Raw genomic sequence first — 17,048 nt, 5'->3', positions numbered from 1 at the left:
TTAGATAATACTTAAAGCTTAATGATTCTCTTATTTTCTTATTCATGTTTATCGTATATTCTCTATTAAATTTAAAATAGTTTAACCTATGAAATATAATTTTTTTTCTTCAAGGAAATGAAGTATAATATAGGTATCTATAGATAAAGATCATAAGCTGAGGTAGTTCAATTGAATGTTTTTAATTTAATATTTTGGGCTATACCCTTGATTAATAAGGTCAGTAAGATATTCTTTTTTTGAAGGAAGGTCAGTAAGATATTCATGAGTTAGTTAGTTTTTTTTTTTTTTTTTTTTTCATTACTCATCTTTAATTTGTTTGCGGCGCAGGGATCATGGATAAGTAACAATTGATGGAATCCAAATTGTTCTTATGCGCATTTTTATAATAAAAATTAAAGCATATGTGTTCAAGTTCTGAGGATTAGCTATTTGGTTGCACTTAAGATGCAAGTTTTTTTTTTTTTTTTTTAAGTTTGGCATAAATTTCACTATGTCCTTTGTTTGGTGTTTTTTTTTTGTGGTGGCCAGAATTCGAACCCCGAACCTTGCATACATTATGCATAATGTATTTCTGAATTGTGAGTTGTTTTGTAGTTTCTAAAAATGATTCTAGACAACATTTTTTAAGTTTTTTCATAAAAGAATGACTGATATTTTGTTGTATATAGGTAAACTTTTTTTGATTTTGCATTTTTCATTTGTACTTGCTATTAACTTTTGGTTTTGAACACTCATAATTTTTAGGGCTATGGACTTAGAAATTGTAACTAAAAATCACGGTTGTATTGCATTTTTGCAGGAGTAATTTCTCTATTAAACTTCACATTTATAGGACCGGAAAAAAATGTCATGATCTGCTTGAAGAATAAACTATTGTTGGCAACTTCACCTATAATTTCATCTTAATACAATCTTTATTATACAACTATTTTCATTGATAATATAATTCTCTTTTATGCAATATTTTAACGTGTGGGACTTCATTTTTCTACATTTTTCCTTGATATGTCTCAACATATCATTATCAATAGAATACAAACAGTAGATTGATGACAAGTTTATTTTCTGTGAGCCTCAACATTATGGAAACTCTCATGAAATTGTCTTCAAAATTATTATTATTATTATTATTGTTGTTCCTGTTATTTAAATGTCTTGGTATGAGTTTTGAAATTCTCTTTCTTTCATGATCATTTGTATGGTATATATACCCTCCGGTCACTATTATAAACAAAACTTTGCTTTTTAAATCCATTTATTAAATAATGTATGTAGTCTATAATAAAGACCATATACATCATTAATTGAATGAATCTAAAATACAAAGTTTTGCTTATAATAGTGACCGGATGACGTACTTACCAAATCTTATGTTAACTTTATAACAAATTAAAATATGTACTCTCTCCGTTTCAAAATGAGTGTCGTTTTAGGTGTTTACACACATATTAAGAAATGCAATGATTAAGAGAAAAAGAATGGTTATTTTACCAAATTATCCTTATTAACTATTGGTTAGTTTTAAAAGTAATACTTTGGAAGTCGTGTGCAGAGTATTAATTGGAGGGTACAATTGAAAAGAAAAAGTTATTATTGCATTGGAAACTGAAAGCGACACTCATTTTGAAACAATTTTTTTTAGCTAAAGCGACACTCATTTTAAAACGGAGGGAGTAATATTTTATTTTTAATTTAAGATAAACAACATTTTCCGGTGCACCCCGTGCAAGGCACGGGTATACACACTAGTTACATTATAACGTGTCGCGCGTGTCACATGCGTTTCACAAATACTCATAATGAACATCAAGTTTTGTTTTTAGCTATTTATGGCCCGTGCGGCAGCACGGGTAGACCATCTTGTAATTGTTCAATCTAGAGAAAGAGGAGAGAGAGAGAGAGTTGATGCCAAAGAAGGAAGGAGAATGGAAGATTGGATTTGTTGACGCGCAAGAGTAGGAATCGGAATCGGAAATTTAGCTCAAAAATACATAAAAAAAAATCATATATAAAACAAAAAACACACTCTCTTTCTCTCTCTTCTTTCTCTTTCTTCTTCATTCTTCAATCTTCAACCTCTCTCTCTCTTGAGGAATTCACGATGAACAGGTCTCAAGATCAAAGGTCAAGACCTGCAAAACCAGCCACAATTCATTCATGTGCTCTTTCAGGTGACCTCATTGGTCTTCAGAAGCTACTTCGTGATAACCCTTCTCTTCTCAATGACAAAAACCCTGTTGTAAGATTATTTTACGACCCTTTTGTTTTTTTCTTCATTTTGATCAAATGGGTGTCTTCAAAATTTCATCTTTTTTTTGTTATTGTTATGGTTGCTGTTTTTGAGATACCCTTTTGTTTGATCTTGCTTTAGTTTTGTAAAAATTGGATCTTTATGGTGTTTTGTAAGTGAAAATGTCTGTGTTATGAATTGTGTATTTGGAAATTGGAATTATGTGTATAGGGTTTAGATCTGATTTTGTAATAACTTGTGGCTTAATCAACAGGGTTTAATTTAATCTGATTCAATTTTTAATTTAATAGAATTTGGTGATGTATGAGATTTGTTGATGTATGTGATGAATGGTTGTCTCATGAAAGATTAGATTAGCTTGATTTGATTACTTTCTAGTTATGAAGCACATACACTAAACTGACATGTTGATACCCGTAATAATAATTTGAGAAAGTGGTATATTGAATCTAATCACATATGTTGGTGTTCAATCCGAAGTATCTGTGCTACATAGAGGGCTAGTCTTGCTAAATAATCATTTTTTGCGACACTCGTACTCTTTCAATGCAACATGCCTAATACATTAATCAAAAGAAAAATGAGAGACAAACATGGTGCCTTGGGTTTTGAGAGAAACCCTGTTGTAAGATTACCCTTTTCCCGTCATTTTTACCAAATAAGCATCTCCAAATTTTTTTGTATGATCTTGCTTAAGCTTTGAAAAAAAATTAGATCTTTATGGTTTTCTGTAAGAAAAAATGTTCATGGTTGTGTTTGTGTTGTGAATTAAGGATTTGGAATGATGTGTATGGGATTTGCATCTGTTTAGTAATAACTTGTGGCTTAATCAACAGAGTTTGATCTGATTTTTTTAAAGGAAGATTTGTTGTTGTAATGAATGGTTATGTTGTGAAAGATTAGATTAGCTTGTTTTGATTTTATTACTTACTAGCTATGAAGGACATACACGACACTGACACTTTGACACCAGTAAAATTTGAGAAAATGGCATAGAGAATGTAAACACATATTTCAATGTTCAATCTGGACGAGTATCAATGCTACATTGATTGCTAGTCTTGCTTAATAATATTTTTTTTTTATCAATGCTACACTATACCTTTTGTATGATCTTGCTTACTTTTTGAAAAAAATTAGATCTTTTTGGTTTTCTGTGAGAAATAATGTTGATGGCTGTGTTCTGAATTGCGGATTTGGAATGATGTGTAAGGGAATTAGATCTGCTTTTGTAATATCGTGTGTCTTAATCAAGAGGGTTTAATCTGATTCATTTTTTAATTTAGTAGAATTTGTTGATCTATGTGATTTTTGTTGATATATGTGATGAATGATTCTCTTATGAAATATTAGATTAGCTTGATTTGATTACTTGCTAGCTATGAAGCACATACACGACCCTAGGAGACACGTTGGCACCGGTGAAATTTGAGGAAGTGGTATAAATGTAACTACATACGTCAGTGTTCAATCTGAAACGTTAGTGCTACATGGATTGCTTAGTTTTGCCAAGTGTATGCTTGGATTCACAATGAGAATAGTTGAATCACAGTGAGTCACCGCGATTTCGCCAGAAGCTACACTTTGCAGCTTCAACAAAATCACGTGTAAACTGTGGTTTTTCCAAACTCACCACTGATCCGAACATACACTGAATAATCATTTTTTGCTATACTTGTACTTTCACAATGCAATTTGTCAAACTCACCCTGTTGTAAGATCACCCTTTTCGTTACCCTTCATTTTACCAAATCGGTGTCTCCAAATGATTTTGCTTAAGTTTTGAAAAAGGTTAGATCTTTATGGTTTTTTGGGAGAGAAAGTGTTGTTGTTTGTATTGTGAATTGAGGGTTTGGAAATTGGAATTATGTGCATGGGTTTCAGATCTGGTTGGTAATAACTCGTGGCTTAATCAAGAGTGTGTAATTTGGTTCATTTTTTAATTTAATGGAAGATTCGTCGATGTATACGATGTGAACGTTTATTTATGAAATATCATATTAGTTTGTTTTGATTTGATTACTTGTTAGCTATGAAGCACATACACGACACTGACATATCAGCATTGTTAGTAACTCGTGGCTTAATCAATAGTGTGTAATCTGATTCATTTGTTTTTTAATTTAATGGAAGATTTCTTGATGTATGTGATGAATGGTTATCTTATGAAAGATAAGATTAACTTGATGTGATTACTTGCTTGCTATGAAGCACATACACAACACTGACATACCAACAGCAGTAATAATTTGAGAAAATTGTATAATTGAATATAATCACATATGTTGGAGTTCAATCTGAAGTGTCAGTGCTGCATAGGTTGCTTATTGCTAGTCTTGCTAAATAGTCATTTTTGTTATACCCTTTTGTATGATCTTGCTTATTTTGAAAAAAAAAGTAGATCTTTATGGTTTCTTATGAGAAAAAATGTTGGTGTTTTTGTTGTGAATTGAGGATTTGGAATGATGCGTATGGGATTCGGATATACTTTTGTAATAACTTGGGGCTTAATGAACATGGTTTAATCTGATTCATTTTTTAATTTAATGGAAGATTTGTTGGTGTATGTAATGAATGGTTATGTTATGAACGATTAGATTAGGTTGATTTGATTACTTGCTAGATATGAAGCACAGACATTAAACCGATATGTTGAGACTAACAATAATTTGAGAAAATGGTATAATTAGATGTAACTACATATGTCGGTGTTCAATCTGAAGTGTCAACTACATAGATTGTTTATTGTTAGTCTCGCTAAATAATCATTTTTTTGCTATGCTTGTACTCTTTCAACGGAATATGCCTAATACATTAATCAAAAGAAAAATGAGAGACGAGCACGGTGCCTTGGGTTTTGAATAGGTTGAAGAGGAATTCATTAGATCTTCAAGGGGAAGACGTTATGTTTAAACTTTTTCATGGGAAGGGATATTTTGTTGGTTTCTCTTTGCTCATCATTTGGTTTTTTTTCGCCTCGCCGGGTTTATGTGACAAATATGTTAAGGGATTGAAGGGAATTATTATGTCAATCCTTTTTAATTTATTGCTTGGCATGCATATGTAGTCATGGATTTTGATTCCACCTTGAAACTGCGTGACATAGTTATTGATCTTGGCTGGTCGATCTCAAATTAATGGCTGAGATCGATTCATGCGTTTAACTTCATGCTTATCTTACTCTAGGATTTATCTTGAATTCAAATTATATGCTGAAGATCAAACCTGTTTTATATGCAGATGGCACACACACCTCTTCATGTTTCTGCAGGAAACAATAGGGCTGACATAGTTAAATTTCTTCTTGAGTGGCAAGGATCGGAGAGGGTTGAGATAGAGGCTAAGAATATGGTAGGTATCCATCAAATTTTCTACTGAAGTTATTATTAGAATGTAAATATGTTTGATATAGAGTTCCAGTCATTGTCTCATAATTGTAAATTTTTTCTTTGTATCACGTCTGCAGTATGGAGAAACTCCATTGCACATGGCAGCAAAGAATGGATGTAGTGAAGCTGCACAGCTGCTTCTTGCACACGGCGCTATTATTGAAGCTAGAGCAAATGTAATTTCTTTTCCGCCATTTCATTTATCCTTTAGTTAAGAGCTTATAGTCTAAGCATAACACTTATCATAATGGTTATGTAGAAAATTAAGTCAAACTGTTTTCACAAGTCATCTTGGAGAGCTTATGAAAATAAGTTGAAAACAAATTATGGAAATATCATAAGCTATTTCTGTAAGCTCTCCCTAACAGACTCACAAATGCTTATGTCAGTAGATAAGCTCAAATAAGCCAATCCAAATAATATAGTTGAAAACCAAACAAAAATTATTTTTATGCTTAGTAATAATTTATATAAAGTTTGTTTCCAATGGTATGACACCTTAACACCTTGCAGTTTGGCACTCACAAATGCCTTTTTCTTGCAGAATGGTATGACACCTTTACACCTTGCAGTTTGGCACTCATTAAGAGCAGAAGAATTCTTAACTGTGAAAACATTGCTTGAGCATAATGCAGATTGCAGTGCTAAGGACAATGTATAGAATTTAATCTCTAATTTTATTATTGCTAAATAGCTTTTTGGTCAAATCGTGGTAGATGCTTAAAGCCTATGAATTGCAGGAGGGAATGACGCCTTTGAATCATCTTTCGCAAGGCCCTGGAAATGATAAACTTAGGGAACTATTAAACTGGCATCTTGAAGAGCAGAGAAAGAAGCGAGCTATTAAAGCGTGCAGCGAAACCAAAGCTAAAATGGATGAACTTGAAAAGGAACTTTCAAATATTGTAGGTCTTAATGATCTGAAAATACAACTACGAAAGTGGGCGAAAGGCATGCTTTTGGATGAGAGGCGCAGAGCTCTTGGTCTGCATGTTGGCACAAGACGACCCCCTCATATGGCCTTTCTTGGGAATCCTGGAACAGGTAAAACTATGGTAGCACGCATCCTTGGAAGATTACTTCACATGGTGGGAATTCTACCTACTGATAAAGTGACAGAAGTACAACGGACCGATTTAGTTGGCGAGTTTGTCGGTCATACCGGTCCGAAAACGAGGAAGAAGGTATGTTATCAGCATTGAAATTCCTTTACTCTTACAGGCTACATTTGCTTTCGGTTTTAGAAACTAGACTTGTTTGCATTGGTTATCAGTATCTTATGATATATACTAGTTGTATATAGATTCAATACTGAATTGAACCTTATCGGTATGAATCTCTAATGTGTATCTATTTGGACATGAATCCAATCTTAAAACCAAATTCATTCTAATGAATCACCGCCTAAACTTAGTACAGTCAACCACTATTTTTTGTCAACTTTATATAACCAAGAATTTTTCTTTCGTCATTTGTTATATGACTTGAATCTTGAATCATTTTGTGGCTCATATATGATATATCAGCTTATAATTTTGTTGTCACTAGTTTTTTTTTGCTTAAAAATGTCATTTTTATTGGCAATGTATCATTATATCTTACGATTCATTCATGATAAGATTCTATTCACTTTTCAAAGAAAAAAGTCGTCTGATTTACTATTTGAAATTCTATTTTATAACTAACCATGTTATTTATACAGATCCAAGAAGCAGAAGGGGGAATTCTTTTTGTCGACGAAGCTTATAGACTGATACCAATGCAGAAATCAGATGATAAGGACTACGGGTTGGAAGCCTTGGAGGAGATTATGTCTGTCATGGACAGTGGAAAAATTGTAGTAATATTTGCAGGCTACAGCGAACCAATGAAACGAGTAATAGCTTCTAACGAAGGCTTTTGCAGACGGGTGACTAAGTTTTTTCATTTTATCGATTTTAGTTCAACAGAACTGGCAACAATTCTTCACATCAAGATGAACAATTTAGCAGAAGGTAGTTTGCTCTATGGATTTAAGTTGCATGGCAATTGCAGTATAAAAGCCATAGAAGCGTTGATACAAAGGGAAACAACCGAAAAACAACGTAAGGAAACAAATGGCGGTTTGGTAGATACCATGATGATTAATGCAAGAGAAAATTTGGACCTAAGACTTAGTTTTGACTGTATAGATACGGAAGAACTTCTTACCATTACATTGGAAGATTTAGAAGCAGGTCTTGGCTTTTTAGCACAGCAACCATTCTTTGGCAATTAGGTGTTTTGGATTTTAGAGGAATTCGGATTGTGTGTAATAATGCAGTTAGCCACATTGATGGCCGTTGGATCAAGATCAGATAGTCCAGATTTCAATGTGGATTTTGATATTTTTAAAGCAAATATCAAAATACTGAGCTTAAAATCTGGACCGTCTATCTTGATTCAACGACCACCGATGTGTCTGACTGTACGACTGCACGGGACTGTGACTGCATACAACTCAAATCTATTGCAAGTTTGCAGCTGCACAATGAGGAGCCTGTCATGAATTGAGTTTGCCACAATAGGTGAATCCTTCTTTGGGAAAGGTTTTGTGCAATTCATTATGTTATATAGATTCTATTGATGCACTTTGCTTTATTTTTTTAATTACTGGCCTTACATTGTATTCTTTGTATGTTATTCATTCTTATGAGGCAGTAATAATTCTTTCTTTTAGTTTGTGGTTGTCCTTAAGTATTTTAATTAATTATTTTACTTTTATGGTTTGTTAAGTGTATGATACTATTTTTTTTTTTTTGGAATAAAAATAGTTTAGAAGTATCAAGCTTTTGGTGCTTACTAATGAGTAGAGTACATTTTTTTGAACAACTTTTCATTGGATTGAGGCTGAATTTTATTTGTACATCATTACCACAAAATTGATCATTGGAAGAAGATTTGAATTTAAAATAAATCTTATAATAATTATCATTTTGATATGTTATGAGGCTAAGGCAAGATGATGGGGTGAATACTACTTTTCCAGTATTTACTTTACTTCCATGAATGAACACTCATGCAGATAATTATTGGGATTGTTTTTTAATATCTATCAGAAAGATGGGTGGTAGGTTAAACTCAAATGACTGAGTCAAAAATAAAAAAGATTAAATTTAAATATTGGATGTTATATAAGAAAGAATTGTCACCTAATCTACAAGTATTCTGGCTGTTTAAGAATTGAAAATATATCCTCAAAATACGAAATAATGAAAATAATAAAATTTTCTTAATTTAAAAATAGATAGAAAATTTAGAACCCCATAATATACTTTTGTCAAAAAAATATATTTATATTATATTTTACTTTTTTTTTTTTTTGAATATTTAAGCTTTCGTGGATACTAATCTTGGACATTGCGTGCAAGTCAATAATAGTACACATTGAAAAACATGCATAAAACAAGATACTTTTTTCCCAAAAATGAAACCCAACACACTTAAACAAACAACAATTTTACGTGATTAGAACAAATGATTATACTAACATCTTGACTAAATATAAGAGTGAGTAGCTATGAAGCACAATCACTCCTCGGATTAGGGATGTTTCAGTGTGGGATATATGTCACTGTCCGATACTGAAACCAACACGACACCTATGATTACACTAAATTATATTATTTTCTTAAATTATTATCCGTGTCGGTATGTCATGTCTGTGTTGTGTACAATATCCGTGTATGTGTTGGTGCTTCATAGGTGAGTACTAAATTAAGTGGGATAAAATGATAGGAGTTGCCAACAAATTATCGAAAAGAAAACAAATTGTCAAAAAAGAAAGAAAACAATACTAGAGTTACCTATTATTCATCTATGGTTAACTATAATGAATACTTAGATGAGATGATAAGATATATTTTTTTACCACTTATTCATCTAAGAGTTACCACTTACCACTTATTTATCCAAGGTTAACTACTAAAAACACTTCGATGAGTTTATTAATGGTTAAATATTTTGATGGAAAATTTTACCACTTATTATGGTCCTATCAGATACGAATCATTGATTTCTGCAGTTGCGCACAAAAGATATCCGTTCACGCAACAAATTTTAACTACTTCATCCCTTCCATTAATTCACAAGAATTCTTAAAAAAAAATTAATTCAAAAGAATTAAGAAAGTTTGTTGATTTAGAAATTATAATTAAATTTTTAAATGATTTATATAAATTTTAAATTATTGTGACTCCCTCTCTCTTGAATGAAAGGTCTTTAGGCAAGTTCTATTTATTTATTTTAAAAACACTAAAATTAATTGAAAGTCGAAACTAATATTCATCATCATATAACCAAATCAGCATTGTTAGAATTAGATCAAAGCAAACATTTCAATGTCCTTGTGAGCTTAGCTCAGTTGGTTGGAACAATGCATAAAATATGCAAGGTTTGAAGTTCAAACCCCAGCCACTACAAAAAAAAAAGCAAACATTTCAATCGATTAAACCAAGATGGCAGGATTCAATTAGTCTACGGATTGGCTCAATCACATCATAATCCAAATGTCTTGTCGATTCTATTTTGAATTTAATTTATTTTTTGATAAACAGAATTTCTCTATGACTTCAATGTTTTGAGATAACTAAAATTCATTTACGATGTTAACCTCTTCGTCATAACTTATAGTAAATTTTTCTATAAACACTCGTCAAATATCGAATTTTAGATAAAATGATTAACAGATGCAATTAATCTACCACTTTTATCCGATCCAAGAACCGAATAATCCGAAGGGATCAAACCCACTGTTCATTTGCAGGGCCCCATTTAAAGATTGAGCGTATGAACTTGTCCGCCGAAACTAACACGTGAGAGAAATCGAACCTAAAACCTTGAGAGAAACAAACTCCAAGATTTCAAACTAACCACCGTGCCAATATCCACTTTTAAAAATTTGAACCAAGACATTTCCCAAAATATGGGTGAATGTAGTGTTAATATTTAACTGAAATAACCGTAAGTATTCGGTTAATTCCATAAATATCCAATTTTTCTGTCTATCCACACAAACACACATTGTTCCACACACACACACACACACACATTGTTCCTGCAACAAAATCCAACAACATCATAGTACAACACAAAAATGGTGTTAACTTCAATTTCATCAATATCTTCACCTTCATCATCATCATCTTCATTCTTCTCTGATTCACCATCAACTTCCAAAGCTTTTCCTTCTTTTCTTGTTGGTTTTCCAAAACCACCCTTTTCAAATTCCACCCTCAAAATCAAAACTTGTTTTGCTTCATCGACTCAACAAGAAAATGGGTCACCAGAACAGTTTCTACAAAGCAATTCCATTGCAGATTTCATGAGGTTCAAGAAAGGGATTGATGGTTCTACTGGTTTGTTGCAGACTGCTGTTGTTAGATATAAGAAGAAGTTTCCTTGGTCTCTTTTGAAGCCTTTTTTTCAGGTTGGTTTAAAGTCTGTGTCTTTCTTGTTTTTTCTTAATTGGGTTTGTTTTGTTTTTTTGTTTAGAATGGTTTTTTGACGCTATCTGTTGTTGTTGTTGTTGCAGGTTGATTTGATTTCAACAATTCATATAGCAGATGAAGAGTATGTATTGTTTATCTTGTAATTTTTTTTCCCTTTTGGAATTTGGTAGTTTTAGCTTAGTCCCTTTTTGGATAAACAACTTAAGTTAAGTTCTTATGAATAATCTATTTCTATTAGAAAAGATACAATAATGACAAATCTGTTTCCTTATTAGTTATAGGCTGTTTCCATAAGCTATCATGGAGAGACTATGGAAATAAGCAGAAAGCAGGTTATACACATGTCTTAAGCTGTTTCCAAATACTCTCTTGAACAGTCTCACAAGTGCTTACGAAGCTCTGTGAAAGCAGCTTATTACATTTTGAATTTTGTAGTGTTCAACAGCAACTTAGAGCATGTTTGGATTGACTTTTTTGAGTTTATACAATGTGCAAGCACTTCTGAAGCTCTGTGAAAGAGCTTACGAAAACATTTGTTAGAACTCAATGAGTTCCATGGACTAGCTTCAGAGAAGCTTCTTGAGTTCTCAAAGAGGAGAGAGCGTATTGAATCAGTTATACATTTAACATTATGAATAAAGATATTACAAGACAAGTATTTATATGTTGTTGACCATGGATGATAACTCTAACATAATTGGTTACCGATGAAGAGTATGTATTGTCTATCTTGCCCTTTTTTTCGCTGATTGATTTTTGGATTTGGTAGTTTTCAAGAGCAACTTAAGGTTTGTTTGGATTGACTTATTTGAGCTTATCTACTAACTTAAGCACTTGTAAGACAGTTTGAGATAACTTATGAAAACAACTTATCAGTAGTGTTAGTATTGGGGGCACTTGGATAAACAATTTAGTCAAGTGTTTATTTATTAAGTAAGTATCATACAAGCTTAAGCTCTTTTTACAATCAAAGTTAAAATGAGGTTAAACTCAACATCAGCTCTTTATATGTTGTATCTATAAGTTATTTAGTAAGTTTATGATAATTGGTAGAAAATAACTTATGATCATATCATTTTCTATTTTTAGTATCTCTAGCTACCAAATACTTACATAAATGTTTATGTCATAAGCTAAATTCTTACAAACTTATAATATGTTTTATTTATGTCATAAAGATAAACTCTTCGAAACACTCTCACTGAGTGTTTGGATTTCAATTTGAAAAAGTTCTAAGTTTATGTCTAAGCCTATCCATTTCTTTTGTTGGATAGGCTAAAACATATGATTGAGTCTTAAATCCAAACACTCTGGACTCATTAGGCGGCAAAGAAATTTGGGTATGGATGAGGGGCTGATACAATTCACAGGGTTTTTAGAGGAAAGATTATGAAGAATTATGGGAAATCAATCATGAGAACAGGTGGATAGGATGTCAGGAGACTTAATTTCTGAGGTGAACAAGTAGAATTGGAGTTTTACATGTATAGTTTTAGATATTTATGGAGGTCTAGCAGACCACTGGTTTGCAGCCCATGTGGTTATGGATAAGGTTTAGGCCAATCTCAGAGTGCTAATCATTTTGTTCAAACTTTCGTTTAGGAGTTGTTAGTGTACATCTATTGATGTTGTTGGTGACGATTGGAGGAGTATGTGTAAATGGTTGTGTAATGATATTGCTAGATAGTATTTTACTTTTGCTCTCTCCGAAATATTTAGTTCATAATAAAATGGATGAACAAAATGATCATCCTGACATTCAACTGCCACGGGCGAGGGGGGATGGAAGAGAGACACGCGGAGAGAGATAAAAAGAATAATATTAGCAGTACCTTTGGCGTGGGTTGCTGAACTGCATCTCGAACAAACTGTGAATATGCTTACAAACTTTCTACCTTTTGTGAAGTCATGAAGATGACTACTTTACTAGTTTTGAACATTCTCTAAGATTTTTATTTTTATTTTTATAAGTATGTTATGATTCTCATTTCGGAGAGTCTCACCTAAGTGAGGCTTATAAGCCTAGGGATTCTCTCACCTAATCCTTTGGACTTATGCTCATATGATTAGTGCTCTCATTGAGAATAATGACTTCTCGGTCAGGGTTCTGATTGGTGGAGAGTTCAGACCACTGAAGAAGTTGAGTGAAGTGTCGGCATAAAGTGTCATTGAGTGAAATTTGTCGTAGGCATCGATCCTCGAATGATGGTGCAGTGGTGTGAGTCTCACACTGTGGAGTCTCACCTAAGAAGTGAGACTTAAATGTCAAAGGGTTCTTTCACCTAATGGACTAGTGTTTTGCGACGAGCTTTCCCTTTAGGCTTATGCTCATAACTAAATACTACTGCACAAGTGCTCATTGATGCATGGAATTAATTTGTTTATCATATTTATTTACATTTTCCTCGAAGCAGTATTAACTTTTAATTTTGATGATCCTAATTTTTATGAGCAGGTATTTTCTGGCCCTCCAGAAGGAGCTTGAGTCCTACGATTGTGTCCTTTATGAAATGGTAGCTAGCAAGGAAACTTTAGAGAATATGAGAAACCCTATGGCTAAAAAAAGGTTAAAAGGATCACAAACTAGAGGTTTTAACATTATTGGATGCATCCAAAGACAGATGGCTCAAATTCTGAGGCTTGATTTCCAATTAGATTGTCTCAATTACCAGTCTGAAAATTGGCAACATGCAGATCTTGATTATGAGACCTTCCAATTACTCCAGGTTTTGTGTTGCTAATTTTATTGCTAATTTTTGAGTTGATTATGAAGTCTAATGAATAATGATGTTATTTATTTTCATTGTTGAGATCTAATTAATTTTTCCCTTTTTTATTTCAGCAAGCAAAAGGTGAAAGCTTATTTTCTTTTGCAAAAGATATGACTCTTAGATCTACAAAGGCAATGTTGCAGCCTTCGATTCCGGAAGATCTTGATCCATGGAGATCCAAGCTTTTATGGGCTTCACGTGTACTTCCTATGCCGCTTGTTGGCCTTTTTCTCATCGGAAGCGTTTGTGCAAATGTGGGAAGTCCAGCATCAGAATATCCGGAAATAGAGGCGTTGTCAAGGCTTGATGTAAGTGCTGCTATGAAGGTCTTCCTTGCAAAGAGACTAACATCCGAGTAAGTCCCTCTCAATTTGGTCCAGTACAAATTTATACAAACTCTTGCTCCTGTAGGGTTTTGAGCTACGAGCTTACTTTTGATTTTGTCATTTTAGTGCATGTTTGGATCCATGGTGAGTTTGGCTGAATCACTGTGTGCCACAATGATTTTGGCATGATCTTGAACAAAATCACAGTGCCGACATGATTTCGTCAAACTCATCATGATTTCAAACATGCGCTAAAAGTACAAAAAAGCTAGCAAGATGCTCTTTTATACACTCTTGACAACACAATATCTCCTATTAGTTTATAGGTCCCTCCAGATTTATGTGGGCCCTGCATAATTTTGTGGGGCCCATTTCTAAAACAGTGGGATCTTAATGAATTTCAACAAATAAGAGAGAGTGTATTCTGAACTGAAGAGTATGTTGCTAGCAATCCTTTTGAAAGTGTAGTCCAGGACATAAAACTTGGTTGAAACTGTGCAATTCAAGAGATTGCATAAACACAATCATATTAATTTTCTTTTGTTGAGTCACCAACTTGAGTATTGATGATAAAACTATTGCTGTAAAGCTTGACACAAAATACGGCAGATGTGGAGGAGAAATCTGTTATAATCGGTGAGAGAAATCGAGTTGCAATCGAGAACCTCAAAAGAGCAATGGACAAGGGACAAAATAAGATTGCCATACTTTATGGGGGTGGCCACATGCCGGATCTCGGAAGGAGATTGAGGGAGGAGTTCGATTTAGTCCCGTCTGGTGTGGAGTGGGTAACTGCTTGGTCCATAAGGAAAAGGAAACTTGATACAAGTTCACTTCCGTTTCTGAAGACAGTGGCCAGGGCTTCAGGTTGGCCGTTGAACCGTTATCAGACATTGGCTTTGCTCATCTTTTCGTCAATCTTGGCGGTGGATCTGTGGTTTTGGGAGCTATTCTTCGGTACCACGGTGAATTGGGTCTCTGATGTTACCACAGAAATTCTTCGGTATGTTGGTAATTAAAAGATGATATGATCATTGGATTCAGAAAATTCATACTAATTACTAATCAAGAAGATAAAGAAAAACTTGTATGTGACAGTGTACAAATGAAAAAATTTATCATCAAATGTAAAATTCTAGCTATTCCCATTTCTCAAAGTTTTAAGAGCTACCTCTTTGGGGCATGGAAATGGGAATATGCATGTAATCATAAGAAATGGAAAACTCAAGTGTTCTACATATGTGGAACTATTCATCTTATTTTGCAAATAATCTTGTAAATTATTACCATATGATTTACGGTTCACAAGAACACCAAGTTTACTATGTTACTGCGTCTTGTGTAAAAGCTGTCATGGTTTTTTGTTTGTAAAAGATGTCTTGTTGGGTGAAGGAGTGCGATAGTTGTTTATAAATTACCTTTAATCTCGATTCTCAAGCAATGTGAAGCTTTTTTAATCTCGATTCTCAAGCAATGTGAAGCTTTTTGGTGTATCAGAATAATAGGTTTTTAGTCGAGACTAAGGGGTTAAAGGGTATGTCAGCCTCCGAGTATGACATAGGTTCAACCCTAAGAATTTTTACTAATCTAAGACATGTGGAAGCTCCATTTTATTGGACATGGACATACAAATATCAAAATAATACAAACTGATATCAAATATATGAGTGAATATTCAATTTAATCCTTCACAATTTTCTCGCGGTTTAATTTAGTTTTGACCATAAAATGATATCCAAACTAATCCTTGGCATTTTTATATGGAGGATAAATTTAATTAGTCCCCGACTCATTATTACAAAGACTAATTTGTCTCTAGTATAAAAATGTCAGAGACTAGTTTGGATATTATTTTTTGTCAGGGACTAAATTGAGCCGCGAGAAAATTGAGGGAGCAAATTGAGTCTTCCCTCAATTTATTATGATCTTTCTCTATGACATCACATTCTTTGTTCACTGTGTTCATATTCAGAACTTCCAATTCCAAACAACTGAGCTGTATACTATTGAGGCATAAAAATGGCAATTGAATCTAAATTTTCATACACTTCATAAATTTTCTAGCAATTAAAAGTTAAAACTTGTGAATAAGTCAAACACATTCCATGTAAAAAGTAAAAACCAAACACAATCCTTGGTACTTGCTTTATCATTTGGGCACAATTTTACCTTATTGTATTTCAGGAGAATATATAGGATTTGAATTCTATATAGTCAGCAAATCCATGCAGCTACACATACAAGTAGTTGAGATTGTCAATTGAAATCAGATGACTTAAATTTAAGTTTATTTTACAAATCTTAAAAATTATATTTACAATATTTAAAATCTGAGTCGTTACCAACACACGTTGGCTCAGTTGGTAAGGAACGGGCCACTTCCTTGCAGAAGGTTGTGTGTTCGATTCCCTCTGCCGATGTGAGGGCAGTGTTGGTGGGTGATCTGTAAGTACCTCTATAAGTGCCTTTTGAGCCCGGAGGCGTGTCCTGACCCTGGTGGTGACCGGAGCCGAACCCACCTAAACTTTTATTTATCAAAAAAAAAAAAAATTTGAGTCGTTCAATCTATTAGAAATTTCAAAATTACTGATTGTGCGTGTGAATTAACCCTACACACAAAAAAAAACTAGATTGAAATTGATGAGTCTAGCTCTACATTTATGAGTGGTCTATATCAAGTTTCCCTAATAAAATCAGTAGGATTGAATGGTCTAATGAAGGTTAACTTGCCTGCTTTTAAGGCTGTGTAAAGTAACGTGAACCTTACTCCATTATTTATGAAGGCTATGTTTGTACTTTGCATTGGTGCCTCAAGCTGGGGACTACTATAACTTTGTATA

The 17,048-nt window shown here is 33.3% G+C and overlaps 2 protein-coding genes and 1 long non-coding RNA gene across 4 annotated transcripts; all 3 read left to right on the top strand.

Moving 5' to 3' along the window:
- Positions 1 to 1,860: 1,860 nt before the first annotated feature.
- Positions 1,861 to 8,340, top strand: LOC146918398 (AAA-type ATPase family protein / ankyrin repeat family protein). 2 transcript variants are annotated; one of them, XM_085720046.1, is made up of 6 exons: positions 1,861 to 2,242; positions 5,495 to 5,605; positions 5,721 to 5,819; positions 6,188 to 6,298; positions 6,384 to 6,827; positions 7,346 to 8,340. In XM_085720046.1, exons 1-6 carry the CDS (start codon positions 2,105 to 2,107, stop codon positions 7,898 to 7,900), a joined length of 1,458 nt encoding a protein of 485 aa, XP_085576172.1. In that variant the 5' UTR covers positions 1,861 to 2,104; the 3' UTR covers positions 7,901 to 8,340. The 2 variants fall into 2 exon arrangements, with proteins under 2 accessions (XP_085576172.1, XP_085576173.1); XM_085720047.1 differs by lacking the exon at positions 6,188 to 6,298.
- Positions 8,341 to 10,674: 2,334 nt separating this feature from the next.
- On the top strand, positions 10,675 to 15,533 carry LOC146918396 (thermosome subunit gamma). The gene is made up of 5 exons (XM_085720045.1): positions 10,675 to 11,089; positions 11,195 to 11,232; positions 13,567 to 13,837; positions 13,954 to 14,237; positions 14,798 to 15,533. The coding sequence occupies exons 1-5, from the start codon at positions 10,757 to 10,759 to the stop codon at positions 15,225 to 15,227; spliced, it is 1,356 nt and encodes a 451-aa protein (XP_085576171.1). The 5' UTR covers positions 10,675 to 10,756; the 3' UTR covers positions 15,228 to 15,533.
- On the top strand, positions 11,387 to 11,580 carry LOC146918397 (uncharacterized). The gene is made up of 2 exons (XR_015016180.1): positions 11,387 to 11,443; positions 11,547 to 11,580. It is a non-coding gene; the product is annotated as an uncharacterized LOC146918397 (long non-coding RNA).
- Positions 15,534 to 17,048: the final 1,515 nt, after the last annotated feature.

This window comes from Medicago sativa, chromosome 6, assembly GCF_051527215.1.
Source record: "Medicago sativa cultivar Bolivia chromosome 6, Bolivia_mono, whole genome shotgun sequence".
NCBI lineage: Eukaryota > Viridiplantae > Streptophyta > Magnoliopsida > Fabales > Fabaceae > Medicago > Medicago sativa.
Note: the sequence above shows the minus strand (reverse complement) of the source record. Positions and strands in the feature narration are given on the sequence as shown.

Excerpts from the sequence above, each read along its gene's own strand:
- LOC146918398 (XM_085720046.1), top strand. The coding sequence starts at position 2,105 with ATGAACAGGTCTCAAGATCAAAGGTCAAGACCTGCAAAACCAGCCACA. Across the intron at positions 5,606-5,720 it reads AGATAGAGGCTAAGAATATG|TATGGAGAAACTCCATTGCA; the intron begins GTAGGTATCCAT and ends TCACGTCTGCAG. Across the intron at positions 6,299-6,383 it reads ATTGCAGTGCTAAGGACAAT|GAGGGAATGACGCCTTTGAA; the intron begins GTATAGAATTTA and ends TATGAATTGCAG.
- LOC146918396 (XM_085720045.1), top strand. The coding sequence starts at position 10,757 with ATGGTGTTAACTTCAATTTCATCAATATCTTCACCTTCATCATCATCA. Across the intron at positions 13,838-13,953 it reads AGACCTTCCAATTACTCCAG|CAAGCAAAAGGTGAAAGCTT; the intron begins GTTTTGTGTTGC and ends TTTTTATTTCAG. Across the intron at positions 14,238-14,797 it reads GCAAAGAGACTAACATCCGA|CTTGACACAAAATACGGCAG; the intron begins GTAAGTCCCTCT and ends ATTGCTGTAAAG.